The 15958-nt window shown below is 36.7% G+C and overlaps 6 protein-coding genes across 6 annotated transcripts; 3 read left to right on the top strand and 3 right to left on the bottom strand.

The window, feature by feature from the left end:
- Position 1: 1 nt before the first annotated feature.
- B0P05DRAFT_572667 (uncharacterized protein) lies at positions 2 to 1228 on the top strand (the record flags this gene model as incomplete). Its single annotated transcript, XM_051581454.1, has 4 exons — positions 2 to 25; positions 72 to 671; positions 724 to 1147; positions 1191 to 1228. The coding sequence occupies 4 exons, from the start codon at positions 2 to 4 to the stop codon at positions 1226 to 1228; spliced, it is 1086 nt and encodes a 361-aa protein (XP_051433766.1).
- Positions 1203 to 1933, bottom strand: B0P05DRAFT_149172 (uncharacterized protein). The gene is made up of 2 exons (XM_051573077.1): positions 1436 to 1933; positions 1203 to 1391 (listed from the first exon to the last, which is right to left on the bottom strand). The coding sequence occupies exons 1-2, from the start codon at positions 1780 to 1782 to the stop codon at positions 1241 to 1243; spliced, it is 498 nt and encodes a 165-aa protein (XP_051433765.1). The 5' UTR covers positions 1783 to 1933; the 3' UTR covers positions 1203 to 1240.
- Positions 1934 to 2026: 93 nt separating this feature from the next.
- B0P05DRAFT_580008 (glycosyltransferase family 20-domain-containing protein) lies at positions 2027 to 6356 on the bottom strand (the record flags this gene model as incomplete). The annotated part of the gene is made up of 13 exons (XM_051581984.1): positions 2027 to 2500; positions 2550 to 2695; positions 2747 to 2855; positions 2898 to 3253; positions 3294 to 3401; positions 3676 to 3923; positions 3970 to 4337; positions 4386 to 4568; positions 4614 to 5336; positions 5381 to 5433; positions 5481 to 5606; positions 5646 to 5789; positions 5840 to 6356. The coding sequence occupies 13 exons, from the start codon at positions 6354 to 6356 to the stop codon at positions 2027 to 2029; spliced, it is 3555 nt and encodes a 1184-aa protein (XP_051433764.1).
- Positions 6357 to 10342: 3986 nt separating this feature from the next.
- On the top strand, positions 10343 to 11801 carry B0P05DRAFT_547073 (uncharacterized protein). The gene is made up of 8 exons (XM_051578837.1): positions 10343 to 10592; positions 10645 to 10813; positions 10862 to 11010; positions 11067 to 11200; positions 11248 to 11379; positions 11429 to 11508; positions 11559 to 11658; positions 11718 to 11801. The coding sequence occupies exons 1-8, from the start codon at positions 10393 to 10395 to the stop codon at positions 11771 to 11773; spliced, it is 1020 nt and encodes a 339-aa protein (XP_051433763.1). The 5' UTR covers positions 10343 to 10392; the 3' UTR covers positions 11774 to 11801.
- Positions 11802 to 12670, bottom strand: B0P05DRAFT_547071 (uncharacterized protein). Its single transcript, XM_051578836.1, has one exon. The coding sequence runs from the start codon at positions 12613 to 12615 to the stop codon at positions 11833 to 11835; it is 783 nt and encodes a 260-aa protein (XP_051433762.1). The 5' UTR covers positions 12616 to 12670; the 3' UTR covers positions 11802 to 11832.
- A 1865-nt stretch (positions 12671 to 14535) lies between these two features.
- B0P05DRAFT_547066 (WD40-repeat-containing domain protein) lies at positions 14536 to 15898 on the top strand. Its single transcript, XM_051578835.1, has 7 exons — positions 14536 to 14555; positions 14610 to 14657; positions 14712 to 14827; positions 14873 to 15024; positions 15078 to 15167; positions 15220 to 15403; positions 15450 to 15898. Exons 1-7 carry the CDS (start codon positions 14553 to 14555, stop codon positions 15784 to 15786), a joined length of 930 nt encoding a protein of 309 aa, XP_051433761.1. The 5' UTR covers positions 14536 to 14552; the 3' UTR covers positions 15787 to 15898.
- Positions 15899 to 15958: the final 60 nt, after the last annotated feature.

The following is a 15958-nucleotide window of genomic DNA, read 5'->3' as shown; positions in this document are numbered from 1 at the left end:
CATGTCTCAACCCAATAACCAATCGGTAAAGTAAACTTGTAAAAGAGATGTCAAGCTAAATAAGTGATCAGTTCAATGATTCCGAACTGTCAAATGGGTTTCATCTCTTGACAGAGTCTTCAGATACTGTCAAAGTCAACACGCCTTCAGTTCCTCTTGGCGAAGCTCATTTATACCCACGCTTAGCAGGATCCAACTGGACAAGTTATCTCAGTCAACCCAATATTGTGCTCGGTCGATCTGTATCTCAACCCACTTCTAAAAGAAAAGGCAAAGATGTCGACGTAGATTTCGGCTCTTCCAAAGCTATCTCAAGAAGACACTGTGAGATTCGGTTCAGTACGCGAAGGGATCGATGGGAGCTGTATGTCTACAGTCGTAATGGTGTCAAGATAAACCACTTGATCAAGAAGCCTCGCGATAAACCAGCTGTGCTCAAGACAGGCGATTTAATCGAAATCAATAATACAAGCTTTGTGTTTATTTTGCCTACCAGTTTTATTAAGCCAAGATATCCAAGCCAAGTGATCATGTCTGAAGGGAATACGGACTCCAATGTGGATCAAGAGCTGGAAACAGCCGTAGTTCAGTTATTGGAGAAAAACAATTGTCTAAATACAGTTGATATTGTGGATCAATTAAAATCAACAACAAACAAGACATTGAATAAAGTAAAAAGCGATTCTAAAGAAAAACAAAAGACGTGATAACACAACTAGATAGGATGCAATTCTTCAATTACTGGTAATGAGTAATAAGTTTCATTTGGCTCCAAATTCAGTGTCTATGACTTCAAAGGAATCCGATGCTGCCAAATGGATGCTGATGTCTGAACCAGAGCCTGATTTACCTGCTATTCCTGAAGCAAAAAAGGACTTTGTGTTGCCCTTATTTGAAGACGATGAGGATTGGTCCGTACTTGTGCCTGATTCGCCTACAGAAGAAGAAGACCAAACAGACACACAAGGGAGTCGTAAACCACCTACTTTGTTTCGAGGGTTGTCTATAGAGTCTATTTATACTGTATGGAATGCATCTTTTCACCAAGAAGAAGAAGAGGAAGAAGTAGAAGAAACAAAAAGACCTTCAAAACGATTAAGGCATACTGATAGTCATGAATCTGTCATAAGTCAAGCAGAGAATGAAGGTAATAGACATAGTTAACTTAAAGCTTATACCTCATTTGATAGACATTTTCAAACAAGTACGTACCAAGATCATTGCTTAAGTGAAGTATAGTTTATTCTGTCTTGAGTGTCTTTACAAGATACTTTTTAACAAAAAAGACAGAAATAAAGCTAGTGATCAACCATAATAAGCCTATTACGAATTCGACTATTTGATGTGTATGTGAGGTAGTCAAAAAGATACGCATGGAAGGATTATCCCAACTATAGACACATAAGTACCATTATCTATACTATCTCCCTCTTACGTGCTCTCTGTCCATGTAGCTTTGGTTGTGTCTATCACTTTGACTTGACCAGTAGATTCTTCATACTGTAATCCTGTACCATAAGCTTCATGATAAGTAGTGAGTGAAGCAACACATTGTTGTTTGATACAGACTTGACTAGAATCACAATCACGAATTGTTTTGCATAGGGTGTTGTTCATACTCTTTTTACCATGAATACCACTCAAATAGCTGAAAGCAAATTTAGCAATCAATTGTACCTGAGGATTTTCAAATGAAAGTACAGATACATAATGTGGTATTCGACTGACATTGGTAACTATATTATACATTAGTCTGTATTCTATCCACTCAATAGGTACCATTAAAATAGTCTTGCATGAAGGCACAAGAAAAGTTAGATATTAAGCAATCCAGTATAGAAGAAATCAGTGTACAATCTGCAGTCAAAGTAGCAGTTGTATTGGATGCTTCTGCATAAATGACATTAGCTGTTGAATTTACCAGTCCACATATGGCATGAGTTGCTTGTTCTATATCCAGAGTATCATCAAGATCACTGTGATAAAGACTATACTTGATTAACAGATATATCTTTCAAACTATATTTTACCTTCCAAGCTGACTTTGATAGTCTGTAATCACAGCAGCCTGAATATCGCTTCTTTTCTGCAAAAAACTCATGGCACTACTAGGAGGCAATGGACGCTTTATGCCATCAGATGAAGCTGGTTTAATATTGTCATAGGCATCCAATGCTTCCACCAAAGATGAACTCTGATCACTATTGGCATGGACATAGTAGCCACCTGTATAGTTTGAATTGATACCAGAAACTGATTGGAATTCAAATATGGATTGAATTTGATTGATATTGATATTCGTAAAGTGTAAGTTACGTACACAAGGAAAAGTACATGGTGTGTTTGAATAAGGACAGGTATAGGCTCGAGTGGCGTTGGTGCATACAAAAGGGGAAGAAATATCATTCACAAATCGTTGTGAACCTGCGAATCCCCATGGCTCTGCTGCAAATAAAGTGAAAAGGATATGCTTAGGTAATGTGTCCAATGCTACGGGTGCCTATGTACATACTGTGAGTGTGTGTATATATATGTTTCTATGGATTTACTCTGCTGAGTGCTTCTGCAATTGCTAATACTGTGACTAGACCAGATACATGTTCTGATGCACCCACAGTTAGATCATGAAACAAAGACCGACTATCTAGATTAGCAGAGACAACAATAATAGGCTTATTATCGTCTGCCTTGATATCTAAAGAAGGTGTAGAATAGACAGAGAATCCACCTACTGCTTGACACCAACCTCTTCTTAAGCATGTCTCTGAATTGACTGCAGCCCACATTAACAAATCAAAATCCATGGCCTTTAAGGGATAATGTATAAACTGTCTTTCTCTATTATAAGCTAAGCTCTAAACAGAGATCAATGTATACCCATAGTACAATTGTCTTACATTCTCAATATGTTCATACGCTTGTTGAGAGATATCATCTTCAGGCCGAATAGCAAAAATAGGGAAATCAAATGTCTGATCTATCAAATCCTGTGCTTCAGGATTCCATTGATAGGACCCAGATGAACATTGAGGACAGGTTGAGTCAGGCGAAAAAGACGTTTGATTGGGCAGTAACAAGGCAATAAGACCAGAGACTTGAGCAGTTGAAGATAGTGACTCAATATTGACTTTTGAAAGCAATGGATACGGTATCACAATAGCATAATCATCGCCTGAGGGTGCTTGATTCACGAAATCGTCTATGGCTTGTTGCGTGGTTGTTTCAAACAAGATGCCGCTCTTTTTATGGAGTGCTATGCCATCATGAGATCAAGACTTGAAGCATGATCTTACCTTGACATCCAATTGTGCCTGACGCGTTTAATAGGCGTACACATGGCCAGTTGTTAAGATTAGTATAGATGTAAGGATAAAGTGTAGTGGCAATATCATCTGCTTGAACTAGTATCGATAAGAACAGCAGTAGCAGATAAAGTAATTGCATAGTAAATCACACAGAAAAAGAAAGAGATAAAATTTTATTCCAGAGATGCTAATGTTTGCAACACTTGTATAATTTGTTGAGGCGTATTGACATGCCAATTCGCATGCGTCTTCTTTTCAGAAGGGCCTACTGTGATAGAATACAAATTTGAATTGAGTTCTTGCCAAATAATAGGTGGTGAAGTTGTAGCTGGACTTGTAGGCAAGGATACCTTGAGTGCAGAAGGAGAACCCAATTGCTTTTGTTGATAATGAGCAGCACTAAGAGCACGGAACATATCTTCGTCTGTCTTGTCATCACCAGCACAGATCACTAGATTAGTGTCTGAATTCTTGGCCAAGATACGCTTCACAATCTCTCCTTTATTGACTGACATAGGCCTAATTTCCAAGTTCTTTTTGCCCACAAGGATTTCTACAGGAAATTTGGATACGATGGCATGCTCTAAATGGTTTTGACACTCTTTTGCTTGGAAAGCACTAGTTTATCATTAGTTTTCTGGGGTCTAAACAACAAGGTGCTTACCCATATTCTACATCTGCTAATCTGTAATGCCAAGTAATAGAGGATTTCTTTTGTTCTACAAAACTTCCTTGTGTTCTTTCGGTATAATAATCAAATATCTCTAATACATCTGCTTTCCAGCTCATATCAATACCCTCCACAACACTTGTCCATTCATCTGAACCAATATTCTTGACAAAGCAACCATGTTCAGCACTAAAACCAATGTTCTTGACACCACCTAACCATTCATCCAGCACAACTTGATCTCTACCAGACACAACCCATACACTATTCTTGGGATCATCACATAATGTCTGTAAAGCTTTCAACATATCAGGCGAAGGTCTAGCATCAGAAGGTACAGACACAATAGGAGTCAATGTTCCCTAACCCCCCATACACATCAATCTTGGGTAAATCTTCGTTTCACTTACATCATAGTCAAAGAACATGATACGTTTGTTTGCAGAAGTGTAGTCCCGAACAAGTCTTTGAATATCCAAGTTGGGTGTAGAATGCGACTGAAAGTCTTGCTGTTGACTCACACTTACAAGTTGCTTGATAAAAGAATGTGCCCAAAAGTCAGCCGTATGATTCGTGACATGGTGGTATAATTTCTAATGACAGGTCAGTCACCCCCTTGGTCGATAGCCTTTACTTACTTCATGGCGTGTTGATTTTTCTTCCATAGACATAGTTAAAGCTTCTTGAATAGACCTGGAAACACCTGCATAGTCATACGGATTGACCAACATGGCAGCACCCAACGAACCTGCTGTGCCTGCAAATTCAGACAAGATCAACTGACCTGGTTCTGCTTTTGCATGCTGACACAAAATATATTCATAAGAAGTGGTGTTCATGCCATCACGACTACAGGTGATCAAAGCCAGATCAGCGACAGACAACAAGGCATAATATTCATCACGGTCAATATCTTGATGATAATAATGCACCGGAAAGAACTCAATCGAACCAAACTGACTGTTGATATGGCTCACGACTTCAGAAATCTTGGCTTCTAGTTTTGAATGATCACCAAAAGTAGGTGTGGCTACTTGGATTAAAACGATTTTGTTTCGCCATTCAGGATAGGACTTTAAGAAGGCTTCAAAGGCATAGAGCTTTTGCAAGATTCCCTTAGTACTGTCGAGTTTATCGCGACCTACAATGATTTTTTTACCCGCGTACATGTCACGGATGGCATTCATCTTAAGTTCAACGCCTGGTTGACGTGCGAATTGATTGACACGCTGGCAATCAATACCGATAGGAAATGCACCCACAGAAACTAACGTGCCATTATGATTTACTCCTACTTGTGTGGTTTCACAACCAAGGACGCGAGTACATGAAGAAATAAAATGTCTTGCATAAGAATAGGTCTAAATAAATGTTGGCATGATAAATGCAAAAGCTAAAAACTTGCCTGAAATCCAATGAGATTGGCACCAAGCATGCCCTGCAAGACTTCATTTCGAGCTAAATTTAAGATAAGTAAAACACAGATAGATTGGTATATACTTTACTTTGCAAACAACGAAATATCTCGGAACTAGGGAAAGTAGCATGAATAAAGATTCCAATAGCAGCATCAGGAAGTTCTTCTCGGATCATTTGAGGTACCAATAACAAATGATAATCATTGATAAAAACTACATGTATAAGAAATAGACACAATGTATATTACTTACTGATATCGTTGGGTTGATAATGATCAATCACTGTATCTGCAAATCTTCGGTTGACTGCCACATAATCATCCCAATACCGTTTTTCTGCGCGACTATCCCTGGTAGAAGATGTCTGTACAAGATAATGAAACACTGGCCAAAGCACTGTATCACTCTGAAATTAAAATTCAGCTATAGAAATATATCACATATACCTTCTTTGCAATATCCCTCATAATGGCCTTGCGACTCTTTTTCCAGAAACACGGGAACAATGTGTCCAGTCTCCCATAAAAGGGACTTTAACTTGATCTTATCTTGTGCATCGGGTACAATCTTGTTACGTGTGCCTTGTTCACGCATAGGCCCTGTCCAACCAATATGCAATGTTGAGTGATCTTTACGAAGGCTTTGAAGACCAGCATACAGCGCTTGATGACCTCTTCTCTCGACCACAGTCCAATCAGCCGCATGAAACTTCATACGCAATGTAACACCTCGCTTATGATGGCGAGCTAGTTTGGAGATAGGTGCCGCCTCAACAGGATCCACTGCTTCTTCGTGGACACTCGATTTGGGTGATTTTGGAGGAGAAGGTGGTCTTACTGGTGAGCGCAAAATGTTGTAAGGGATTTGATGGGTGACATTGATGATGCGTCCTTGAATATCGGGATGTTGTCCAGACAAAGGTAAATAATGGGCTACCTTTTCAGCCGTAAGTGTAGAAGACATGACTCGAAAGAAACAAATAGAAAAAAAAAGGGGGTATATCAAATGCATGACGGTTATTTAAAACAATCGATATTCCTGCAGGTGACTTTTGTTCAACTGGATTGCTTCGGTAAAGTATCGATTTACTATCACGTTCAAGGCATCTTAAAAAAGGGTAATCTTGACTTGATCTTTTCCGCTTTTGATGAATGCGTGACCTTAAATCTCCAGGATCCTTTATCATGAGATGTGTACATTGTAAACAAACAGAACTTTAGGTATTAAATTTGGAGATTTCGGAAACCTTAATTGTACAATTGAGAAGCATGATGTGTTGTAAGCGCAGACATATGTATACATATAGGTATATGTATGCCAATAGATTGTATAATTCCACTTTCTCAACACGGATACTCATGACATATAATGGTTACACGCGTAAAGAATGAAACAAAACTTGGTTCCTGACCGTGTTACGGGAAAAGGGGAGCCCTTGTTCATCTCAATCAAGTGACGATATGCCTTTTCCAATCGATAACACTTGCTAAATGCCTCAATCTACAGTTCTGGTACCATGCTCTAGATACATGAAGAGTCATTGGCTATTTCGCTTAGGTAATTGTTTAAGAAAATGTCTCGTTGGGGTGATGGTTTCTTTAAAGATCAAAATGCGCAAAAAAAAAAGAAACAAGCATTGCTCCATTCTATTTTTCTTTTTATTTCATGGTTTTACATAAAAAAAAAAGAGAGTGAAAGCAGTACCAGAATTTAAAAAAAGGATATAAATGTCAATGGATATGATAATCAAAGAAGAATTGCTGATCAAGAAAATAGTACAACAAACATGTAAGAAAAAAGATGTGTTCCTAATGAGGTATATAATCTGGCACTTCAAGTACCAATCTCAGTCATATCAGTACAATGTTGCTAAAGCTGTACCCGGATCAAGTAATCAATCTGGATTTGGTTTGAACCCAAGTATACTATCAGATCTAAGTACTACTGCAATTACATTTATAATAATAAAAAGGACATTTAAAGTAGCTCCACACCCAAAGTTCGCTTTTCAGCAAACTAAATTCTGTGGCCGAGCTGAATGAATCCGTCAGAATCTCAAACTCCGAGCAAAACATTAAGAGATGACAATGAACAAACCCAATTGGAAACCATTAGGGAGTGTAGTGAGCCTTGCTTGGTACACATGCCCACAACGTCTCATATAAATATCAAGTCTTAACAAATCGAATAAATAGCAATCTTTATCTCATATAAATATTCCATCCCCATATATATTTGTAACGTTGTTAGTAATTAAACTTATGGTCAAGAACATTTATACATAAGTTTGATTCAGTCACAAAGACCATCCTTTTTCTGGTTCATAAGAAACTTGTAGTAGCTGTAAACATATCATAAACAGAAATGATAATAGAAGAACAACTGTACTTTTAAAAAGATTTTTTATTATATAGTTGAGCGTATTTAATCACTGATTCTTACGTCTTTTGTGAGTCATATATACAAAAAATTTGTTTTGTTGGGTCGCAAAGCATCACTGCCTTCATTAAGTCATGCAAGAGGCATCCTATTATTTGAAACAAATGCACTTCCGCTAGCAAAAAACGTGCACAAAAAGAGAAAGTAAAGTATGCCTGTGGATGTCTAGACTTGTAAAATATCTAGTAGCAATGTTTGCTAACATATGTGGTACTTTTAGAGTCGATTTGGAACAAAAAAAGCGACATGTTGCTGTTGAGGCATGTATTTGCTTGGACTTTTTGCTACATACATTATTTATACATTACCAAGTTATGTATCGATATATAATATCTTATCAAAATGCACTTGACCCACGCTAAACAAAAGGATCTTTGCTTATAAAAAAAAAAAAAAAAAAAAAGCCAAAATGTTGGTAAATTATACGACCAGCTATTTCGGTTCAAATTTCTAATAGAGATTGCTTATGCTTTCATGTTAGGTATCTCATAAGCTGTTTTTCTTTTACTCATCGTTTAGTTTTAAGGAATATACACATACTCTTTGAAGGATCAAGCAACTCACTGAATAAATTGGAGTACTTTAGATAGAGATTGATGAATTTTTACTTTGCTTGAACCTCATGAGGATGCATATTACATCTTTTCAAATACAGAACACCAATTATTTTCTTAGCTGAGTTCAATCCGGACTTTGTATATCAAGTCTGCAAGGAAGACGTATTCTTTTTTTTTTTTTTTTTCTTTTTTCTTTTTTCTTTTTTCTTCTCTAGAAGGCAAGGTGATTCTTGTTATTGCACGTTCTGGTGTCTTTGCTTGGGTGCAGGCTTATGTGTAGGGCTATGGGTGCCTACCGGTTCTACGCGCTTGTTACCATCTCGTTCTTTTGGGAAGTGGTATGGAAGAGATGGCACTGTCAACCAGAATGTGAGGTATCCGTAAGGATGCTAACGAGGTGTGAGCGATCCTTCGACAAGTTGTCTTTATGGCACTAGGCAGGTTTCGACGTGGATTGAAATAAAATAAAACGAAGTTGCGTGGGAAAGGCACTTCCACTTTTATGTTTGCATAACGCGCACTTCTATCCTGTATCACTAGTCGAATTAACCCCTTAGGGCCTTCGCATCTGCTAGGTATGGTCTTCCCTCGGTTTATCTCTTTGGGAGCTTTGTCTCTCAGGGTGGTTTATCTTGCTGGGAGTTTCGGCTCTCAGTGAGACGCGTCTCTTAGGGGGATTTATCTTTCTAAGAGAGGTGTCGGGTGGTATCTCGCACCGTAAGATAGAGAAGAGGGTAGATTGAAGTCAACCTCCACGATGGTTACCCTTGGAAACAGTCTTCTTTCTCTGTAATAAGGAGGAGAAGGCTGGCTAATAGACTTCTATTTTATTTTATTTTTTTATTTTATTTTTTTTTGTTGTTGTTGTTATTGTTATGAATGATATAATAAAAGAGAGAAATTAATTATCGATTTACATGCTTCTTGTCCTCGGTGAAAGAAAGAGAGAGAGAGAGAGAGAGAGACGTGGGTGCGTTTGGTATGTCAGGAATAGATCTGGTTTAGCTTCAAAATGACCAAAAACTGCATTAGAGGATGGACAATTACTCATGAAAGTATCTTCATTCTCCGACATTTAGAGCTTCTTTTGAGCTTTGCGAGGCGAAGAACGCAGCTATAGACATGACTAAATACTCAGAATGAGCGATAAGAACGGAAGTTTTCTATAGTGATATTTGTTTGTAAATTTCGCCTTAGAAATAATGCACTAGAAACGAAAAACTTTGAAGCCAAAAATTTACTATTGCCCAATATTCTACTGAAAGAATTACTGCAATTTTCTGCACCAATAGATTTTTATAACAAAGACCTACAATTTTCTCCATGACGCCAATGCAAAGTAGCTGCGTCTTTATGCAGTTTCAAACAAATGTTCAATTTCGAATTTATTTGATTACCTTGAATGCAATCTCCGACGATGTTTGGTTTTGTGAGCCTCAATGAGCTATTTTTTGATGTGACATCATCCAATAGCCAAGCAATTAAAGCTAGGTAATTTCGAGAAGATCAAAACGTCAATTCAGTTTGAGTATTGCCTTCAGTTCCGCATTCAAACTTCATTGTACACTATGAATAGTAGAAAAGAAACCCTTTTCAGTCGATATTGATTAGTAAATTAGCTTTCATTCCAGCGCAACGTATACGTAAACAGTTTTTACTACGAAATAGTAAAAAAAAAAAAAAATTATTGAACATATTCTCGAGATAGTTACAGGAACTCAAATTTTTATAAGTTAAAGAACATTCTGGGCAAAACATTTACTCAGCCGAGTTACAATATGGGCTTGGTACCTTTCGTTTAAGTTTAATATATGACACAAAAGAAACAAAAGAGTCACTAAAGACGTATAAAATACTACTCAGCGCTATAATAGCAGCAATGAAAGAGAAGGAGACAACATAGATTTATTAGTTACGAAAAGTGTAGAACTAAAAATAAACATGACATTTATGGTTTGATCTGTCGATCAATCAGATTGCGAAGTCATTAAAACTCCACGAAAATGTCCTGGATTTTTTTTCTCTTTTCATCTTGTTCATCTCGTTTTGAAATGTCTACTGAATCTGTTATTCTCGTTACTGGTGGTACTGGTCTTGTTGGTGAAGCCATCAAGTGGGTTATTGAAAATGAATCCGATCCTCGTTACGGTAAGAAAGATAACGAAAAATGGGTCTTTTTGTCTTCCAAGGACGGTGACTTGAGGTAAGTTTTGTCAGTTTCTCGGGATATCTGAATATAAAAATATTGTCTTTAGAAAAGAAGACCAAGTCAAGGCTATTTTCGAAAAGTATAAGCCTACACATGTCATTCATTTGGCTGCTTTGGTTGGTGGTTTATTCAAAAACATGAAATATAAGCTTGACTTTTTGCGTGATAACATGCTTATTAATGATAATGTCTTGTGGCAATCCAAAGAATACAACGTAAGATCTCTTTTTCTTCTTCTCCTTCGTATTTAAACTGTTTTATAGGTCAAGAAGGTTGTCTCTTGTCTTTCTACCTGTATTTTCCCTGACAAGACTACTTATCCTATTGATGAAACTATGGTTCATAATGGTCCCCCTCATGAATCCAACTTTGGTTACGCTCATGGTAAGCGTATGATTGATGTCTACAACCAGTAAGTTTATTGTTATTTTCAGCCCCGCCAAATGTATTTATACTGTAACCCCTTAGTGCCTACAAGGATCAATTTGGTTGTCATTTCACTTCTGTCATTCCTACCAATATCTTTGGTCCTCATGATAACTATGAACTTGAAGGTTCTCATGTCTTGCCTGGTTTGACTCACAAGTGTTACCTTGCTAAGAGTAAGTGATGCACTCTATGCATTTAAATTGACATGCATTTTGTGTAGAGAACAACACTCCTTTTATTGTCTGGGGTTCTGGTAAGCCTCTTCGTCAATTCATTTATTCTCGTGATTTGGCCAAGCTCTTTATCTGGACTTTGAGAGAATATGAAGAAATTGATCCCATCATCTTGTCTGGTAAGAAAGGAAGAAAAACAAAAAAAAGGGCTCACGCATGCATTTATAGTCGGTGAAGAAGATGAAGTCTCTATTAAGGATGTTGCTGATGGTATTGTCAAGGCCATGGACTTCCAAGGTGAATACTCTGTAAGTGACTGTCTATACATTGAGTTCTGTTTATTGATTATTTTCTTTAGTTCGATTCTACCAAGGCTGATGGTCAATACAAAAAGACCGCTAGTAATGCCAAGTTAATGAAATACATCCCTGACTTTAAGTTCACACCTTTTGATGTTGGTAAGCTACAAAAAAAAAAAAACGGTTTGTAACAAAAACTCAAATACTATTTTCTATAGCTATCAAGGAGTCTGTTGAATGGTTTGTTGAAAACTATGATACCTGTCGCAAGTAGATTTTTATTATTATTATTCAATAAAATGTGTATTTCTAAACATGTTACAAGTATATACATCAGTATTTGATAATAGGTGCATGAACAGAATATTCGCCATTATCAGGAAACAAGGGTTGTTTGGAGTGACTTGTAGAAGGCACACCAGCATGTACAGCATTGTATTTCTTGGTGTTGTGTGAATATCTTGCAAAGAAAGATAGTGCTTGAGCCTTATTGGTCACTCTTAATTCTTTCAAGTGTTCAGCTTGCAAGGAATTTAATAAGGAGAAATTGGTATTTTCCTTATCAACAGGCGTCCAGACAAGATCGGCAGTGGTACCATTCTTGGATGTAGCTAAACGAAAGACACCTTCCATATGAATATTAACTGTCTTCAAGTCATGTAACTTGTTAAGATGCGCTAAACGACTGGCTCTTCTACTTTGACTCTTGTGAGCATCATTTAATTCATAAGCTAAATATTCTTCGTCTTCTGGCTCTTCTGTCTTTTCCTTTTTCACTTTTGTCTTTTGACTGGAGTGTGTCCATAAGGGTTGAATTGCACGTTTGGTAGGTTGAAGCTCGGCATTCTTTTCTGCTACTTGAGCGTATAGAGGTTGATCATGATTGATTTTAGACCAGTCACCATCTTCTTCTAATGTTTGTTCTTCATCAACTTCTTGTATTTCTTTTCGACGAAGGATTTCCCAGTTACCGCCATCAAGGTTGGTATTGTTGGTAGTCAAACCAGGGAATTCAGTGCTGTTATCTAACCATTCTACGTAAAATTCAGTGTTGTTGTTATCGGTTTTGGTTTCAGCAAAGCCTATAGGAAAGTCTTGTTCGAATAAAGGAGACATGATAATAATAAATAAGATAGAGATGTAAAACAAAATAAAATAAAAAATAAGGGCTTTATATATACTAATTGGCCTACTGCGGATGACCGCAGTATCTGCTGATCCCTTTTTCCTTTGTAATTTGCATAAATATACACTTTAAGTCCCGCCGTTCATATGCAGTGATAAGCTGAAGTTATCGCTGCGGTACTGTTACACTATTTCCCGAAAATACTAACATACTTGTTAAATTTAAGGAGGTTATTTATTGCGATAAGCTTCGCATTTTACGCAGAGCATTGGTAGAGCCCTTCTAAATTGAAGAGTATATCAATTCAAGCGCCTGATATTCTACTTGTGAGAATGTCATATTTTTAATTCTTGAGCTAGGTCAGCTTTTGTCATATAGTGTTTTTGAAGCACCAGAAAAACCCTTGAAGTGATCATAGCCATATTTGCCATTTTCTTTGGGTATATACGAGCCTGAAGTTTCAAGCAAGCATATATAAAAAAACTGTTGCAAATATTCTTTAATTTCTTGGTCTCGACCGTCATTATTATCACTATCTTCATCTTTCCGTATGACCCTTGTGTAGTTGTTCCATTTGACCTAATGCAGCATTATATTAAAAAAGATTAAATCGATAAGTAGATTTCTTTACTGGAAGCAATGTTAAAGCTTCAAATAAAAATTTGTTGTAATTTTGTTACATTCTAGACGAACTCTTGATTGTTGCAGTGTTAACATCTAAGTGATTGTAGAGCTACTGTAGAATTTCAGGCTTACATTTGATGGAATATCCACATTCCATGATATGCAGTTTCTCAAGACCAATAAAGTAAACAATTAGATGAAGCTAGTTTCTAGTTTTTCAGTTGATTTACTAAAAATCATGGGAGCTACACCTTCAATACATTGACGCTAAGCGCTCCACAAAACTTCCTCAACATTAATATTCCATTCATCTGCCTTTCATTTGAATGTTTGTATCTTCATTGTAAATGATCTTTAGAAGTAGCTTTTTCTAAAGATCAGTCGCTTGTTTAGAATTGAAATTTTCAAAGTACCAATTGGATAGTTTCTTAATAGAAAAAAAAAGCTAGACACAAAATAATCTAAGATCTGGGAAAATACACCACAGCGTAGCCGATTGCATTTCTCTTCCTTCGAAGGAAGACATTTTCTATCTGTAAATGAGTCAAATGGGTGAATATTCCTTCTAATCGAATGTTCATCCCTAAAAGCGCCCTTTTTTGCATAAATATGTATCTAAGAAATTATTTTTTATTGTTCATCACACAAAAAAAACCAGTAGTTTATCAAATGCATTTAAAAAGAGATATTTTAAAGCTAAGAGCAATTATTTCTATACATGCATGCTTCTCTTTGGAGCGAACGGAATGTTCGTCATCTAACTTGGTCTATGTAATAGAAAAGATATAGTGATTTTACTCTCATCTATTTCTTCTTAAACTCTTTACAAGGCCAAGTAGCTTTTAGTAAAAAAAAAAAATGCGTTTTTCTTCCATGATGGGAGAAATCTTCCATATTTGAGTGAAGATTTGGTTAAAGGCTTCTATTTTTTAATAAATTACTTTTATCGTCTAATTGAATAATTGAGACTTTTGGCAGTCGAGATAATTATTGGTTTTTGGCTTGAGTTTAATTCGTTGTTGGAACAATTATTACAATTTCTTTAAATTTGGTAGTAAATTTGAAATCATAAGTATACCCATAGTTGCGAATGATTTCTAGCAAATAAGACAAAAAGAACTACTTATATCATAGTCTAGGACATCATTGTGCTTTTATACTGTTTTAGATCCATCCATTGAGTGATTATTCGAGTCTCTGCTTCATATTCTTCCACGTCAGCGCTGTGTTTGAATTCGATAGGTACCTTCTCTCAAATTACATTTTCTTTCTTGTGTTTTCCTTCTTGTCTGTGATAGATACAATGGTATACAAGATATCTTTCTATGTGTGTGTTTGTATTTATTTGTATTGTTTATAGGCCCAAACAGCAACTCAAACTATTGAAACTAACCATGAAGACATGATTGTAAGACACATAATAAAGACGCGTTTATCTAGATATTCATTTTTCTGTACATAGCACGATGCTCAGCTCGACTATTATTCTCGTCGTTTAGCTACAGCTTCTTCTGATCATACCATCAAGATTTTCAACGTAGATGGTGACAATCAAACCTTGAGTCATACCATTACTGAGTAAGCAGACATTCTCTTTATTTCGAATACTAAATAGTTGATTAGCAACACAGCTCCTGTGTGGCAAGTTTCATGGGCTCATCCCAAGTTTGGCACCATCTTGGCTTCTTGTGCCTATGATGGTCGTGTACTCATCTTTAAGGAACAAAATGGCAACTGGACAAAAATTCATGAAAATAACAAGCATACTGCTTCTGGTAAAAAAAAACACACACACACACATATATGCTTTTACTCATATGAATGATAGTCAATTCTGTTGCTTGGGCTCCACATGAACTCGGTGCTATATTAGCCTGTGCTTCTTCTGATGGTAAAATCTCTATACATGAATATAAAGGTAAATATAGGATTATTATATCGACTTGAGTTAATATATGTATATTGATTAGAGGATGGATCTTGGGAAACACAACTAATTGATGCTCATGGCATTGGTTGTAATGCGGTTACTTGGGCACCTGCTGCTATTCCCGGTAGTTTAGTCCAAACAAACAGTGGTAATCCCAATGTCAATGTAGTAAAGAAAGTTGTTTCTGCAGGTTGCGACAATTTAATCAAGATTTGGGGATACAAGTAAATAAAAATAAAAAAAAGAGATAGTGTGACTCATGTTCAATAGGGATGATACCAAGACTTGGCAAGAAGAAGAGACCTTAGATGGTCACTCAGATTGGGTTCGTGATGTTGCTTGGGCTCCTAATGTTGGTCTTCCCAAGAGTTATTTAGCAAGTTGTTCTCAAGACAAATCTGTATTGATCTGGACACAAGAAAGCCCTAAATCAGAATGGACTCACAAGACACTGGGCCAAAAGTTTCCTGATGTTGTCTGGCGTGTCAGTTGGTCATTGTCTGGTAATGTGTTGGCAGTTTCCTGTGGTGATAATAAAGTTACATTGTGGAAGGAATCTTCAAAAGGTGACTGGGAATTACTCGAAACACTTGAAGAAAGTGCTTAAAGCACCATGTATAATAAAGTGATACGATTTGATCACCCTTTGATTCTGAATGTGTGTAACGCGTCTTTAATTTAGGAGAGAGAAACTGAGCTCATAAATGGGTAATACCGGGTTATTTAATAAAGTTATATTTCGAATATCACTTTTTCTTTCTTCTTTCTTTATCTTAAAC

This window comes from Gilbertella persicaria (assembly GCF_025201335.1).
Source record: "Gilbertella persicaria strain CBS 190.32 chromosome Unknown B0P05scaffold_26, whole genome shotgun sequence".
Taxonomy (NCBI): Eukaryota; Fungi; Mucoromycota; class Mucoromycetes; order Mucorales; family Choanephoraceae; genus Gilbertella; species Gilbertella persicaria.
The sequence above is the reverse complement of the archived record's forward strand: the minus strand, read 5'-3'. Positions and strand labels throughout refer to the sequence as shown.

Excerpts from the sequence above, each read along its gene's own strand:
- B0P05DRAFT_149172 (XM_051573077.1), bottom strand. The coding sequence starts at position 1,782 with ATGGTACCTATTGAGTGGATAGAATACAGACTAATGTATAATATAGTT. Across the intron at positions 1,392-1,435 it reads GCTACATGGACAGAGAGCAC|TTGGGATAATCCTTCCATGC; the intron begins GTAAGAGGGAGA and ends ATGTGTCTATAG.
- B0P05DRAFT_547073 (XM_051578837.1), top strand. The coding sequence starts at position 10,393 with ATGTCCTGGATTTTTTTTCTCTTTTCATCTTGTTCATCTCGTTTTGAA. Across the intron at positions 11,201-11,247 it reads CAAGTGTTACCTTGCTAAGA|AGAACAACACTCCTTTTATT; the intron begins GTAAGTGATGCA and ends CATTTTGTGTAG. Across the intron at positions 11,380-11,428 it reads TGATCCCATCATCTTGTCTG|TCGGTGAAGAAGATGAAGTC; the intron begins GTAAGAAAGGAA and ends ATGCATTTATAG.
- B0P05DRAFT_547071 (XM_051578836.1), bottom strand. The coding sequence starts at position 12,615 with ATGTCTCCTTTATTCGAACAAGACTTTCCTATAGGCTTTGCTGAAACC.
- B0P05DRAFT_547066 (XM_051578835.1), top strand. Across the intron at positions 14,658-14,711 it reads CTAACCATGAAGACATGATT|CACGATGCTCAGCTCGACTA; the intron begins GTAAGACACATA and ends TTCTGTACATAG. Across the intron at positions 14,828-14,872 it reads TTGAGTCATACCATTACTGA|CAACACAGCTCCTGTGTGGC; the intron begins GTAAGCAGACAT and ends ATAGTTGATTAG.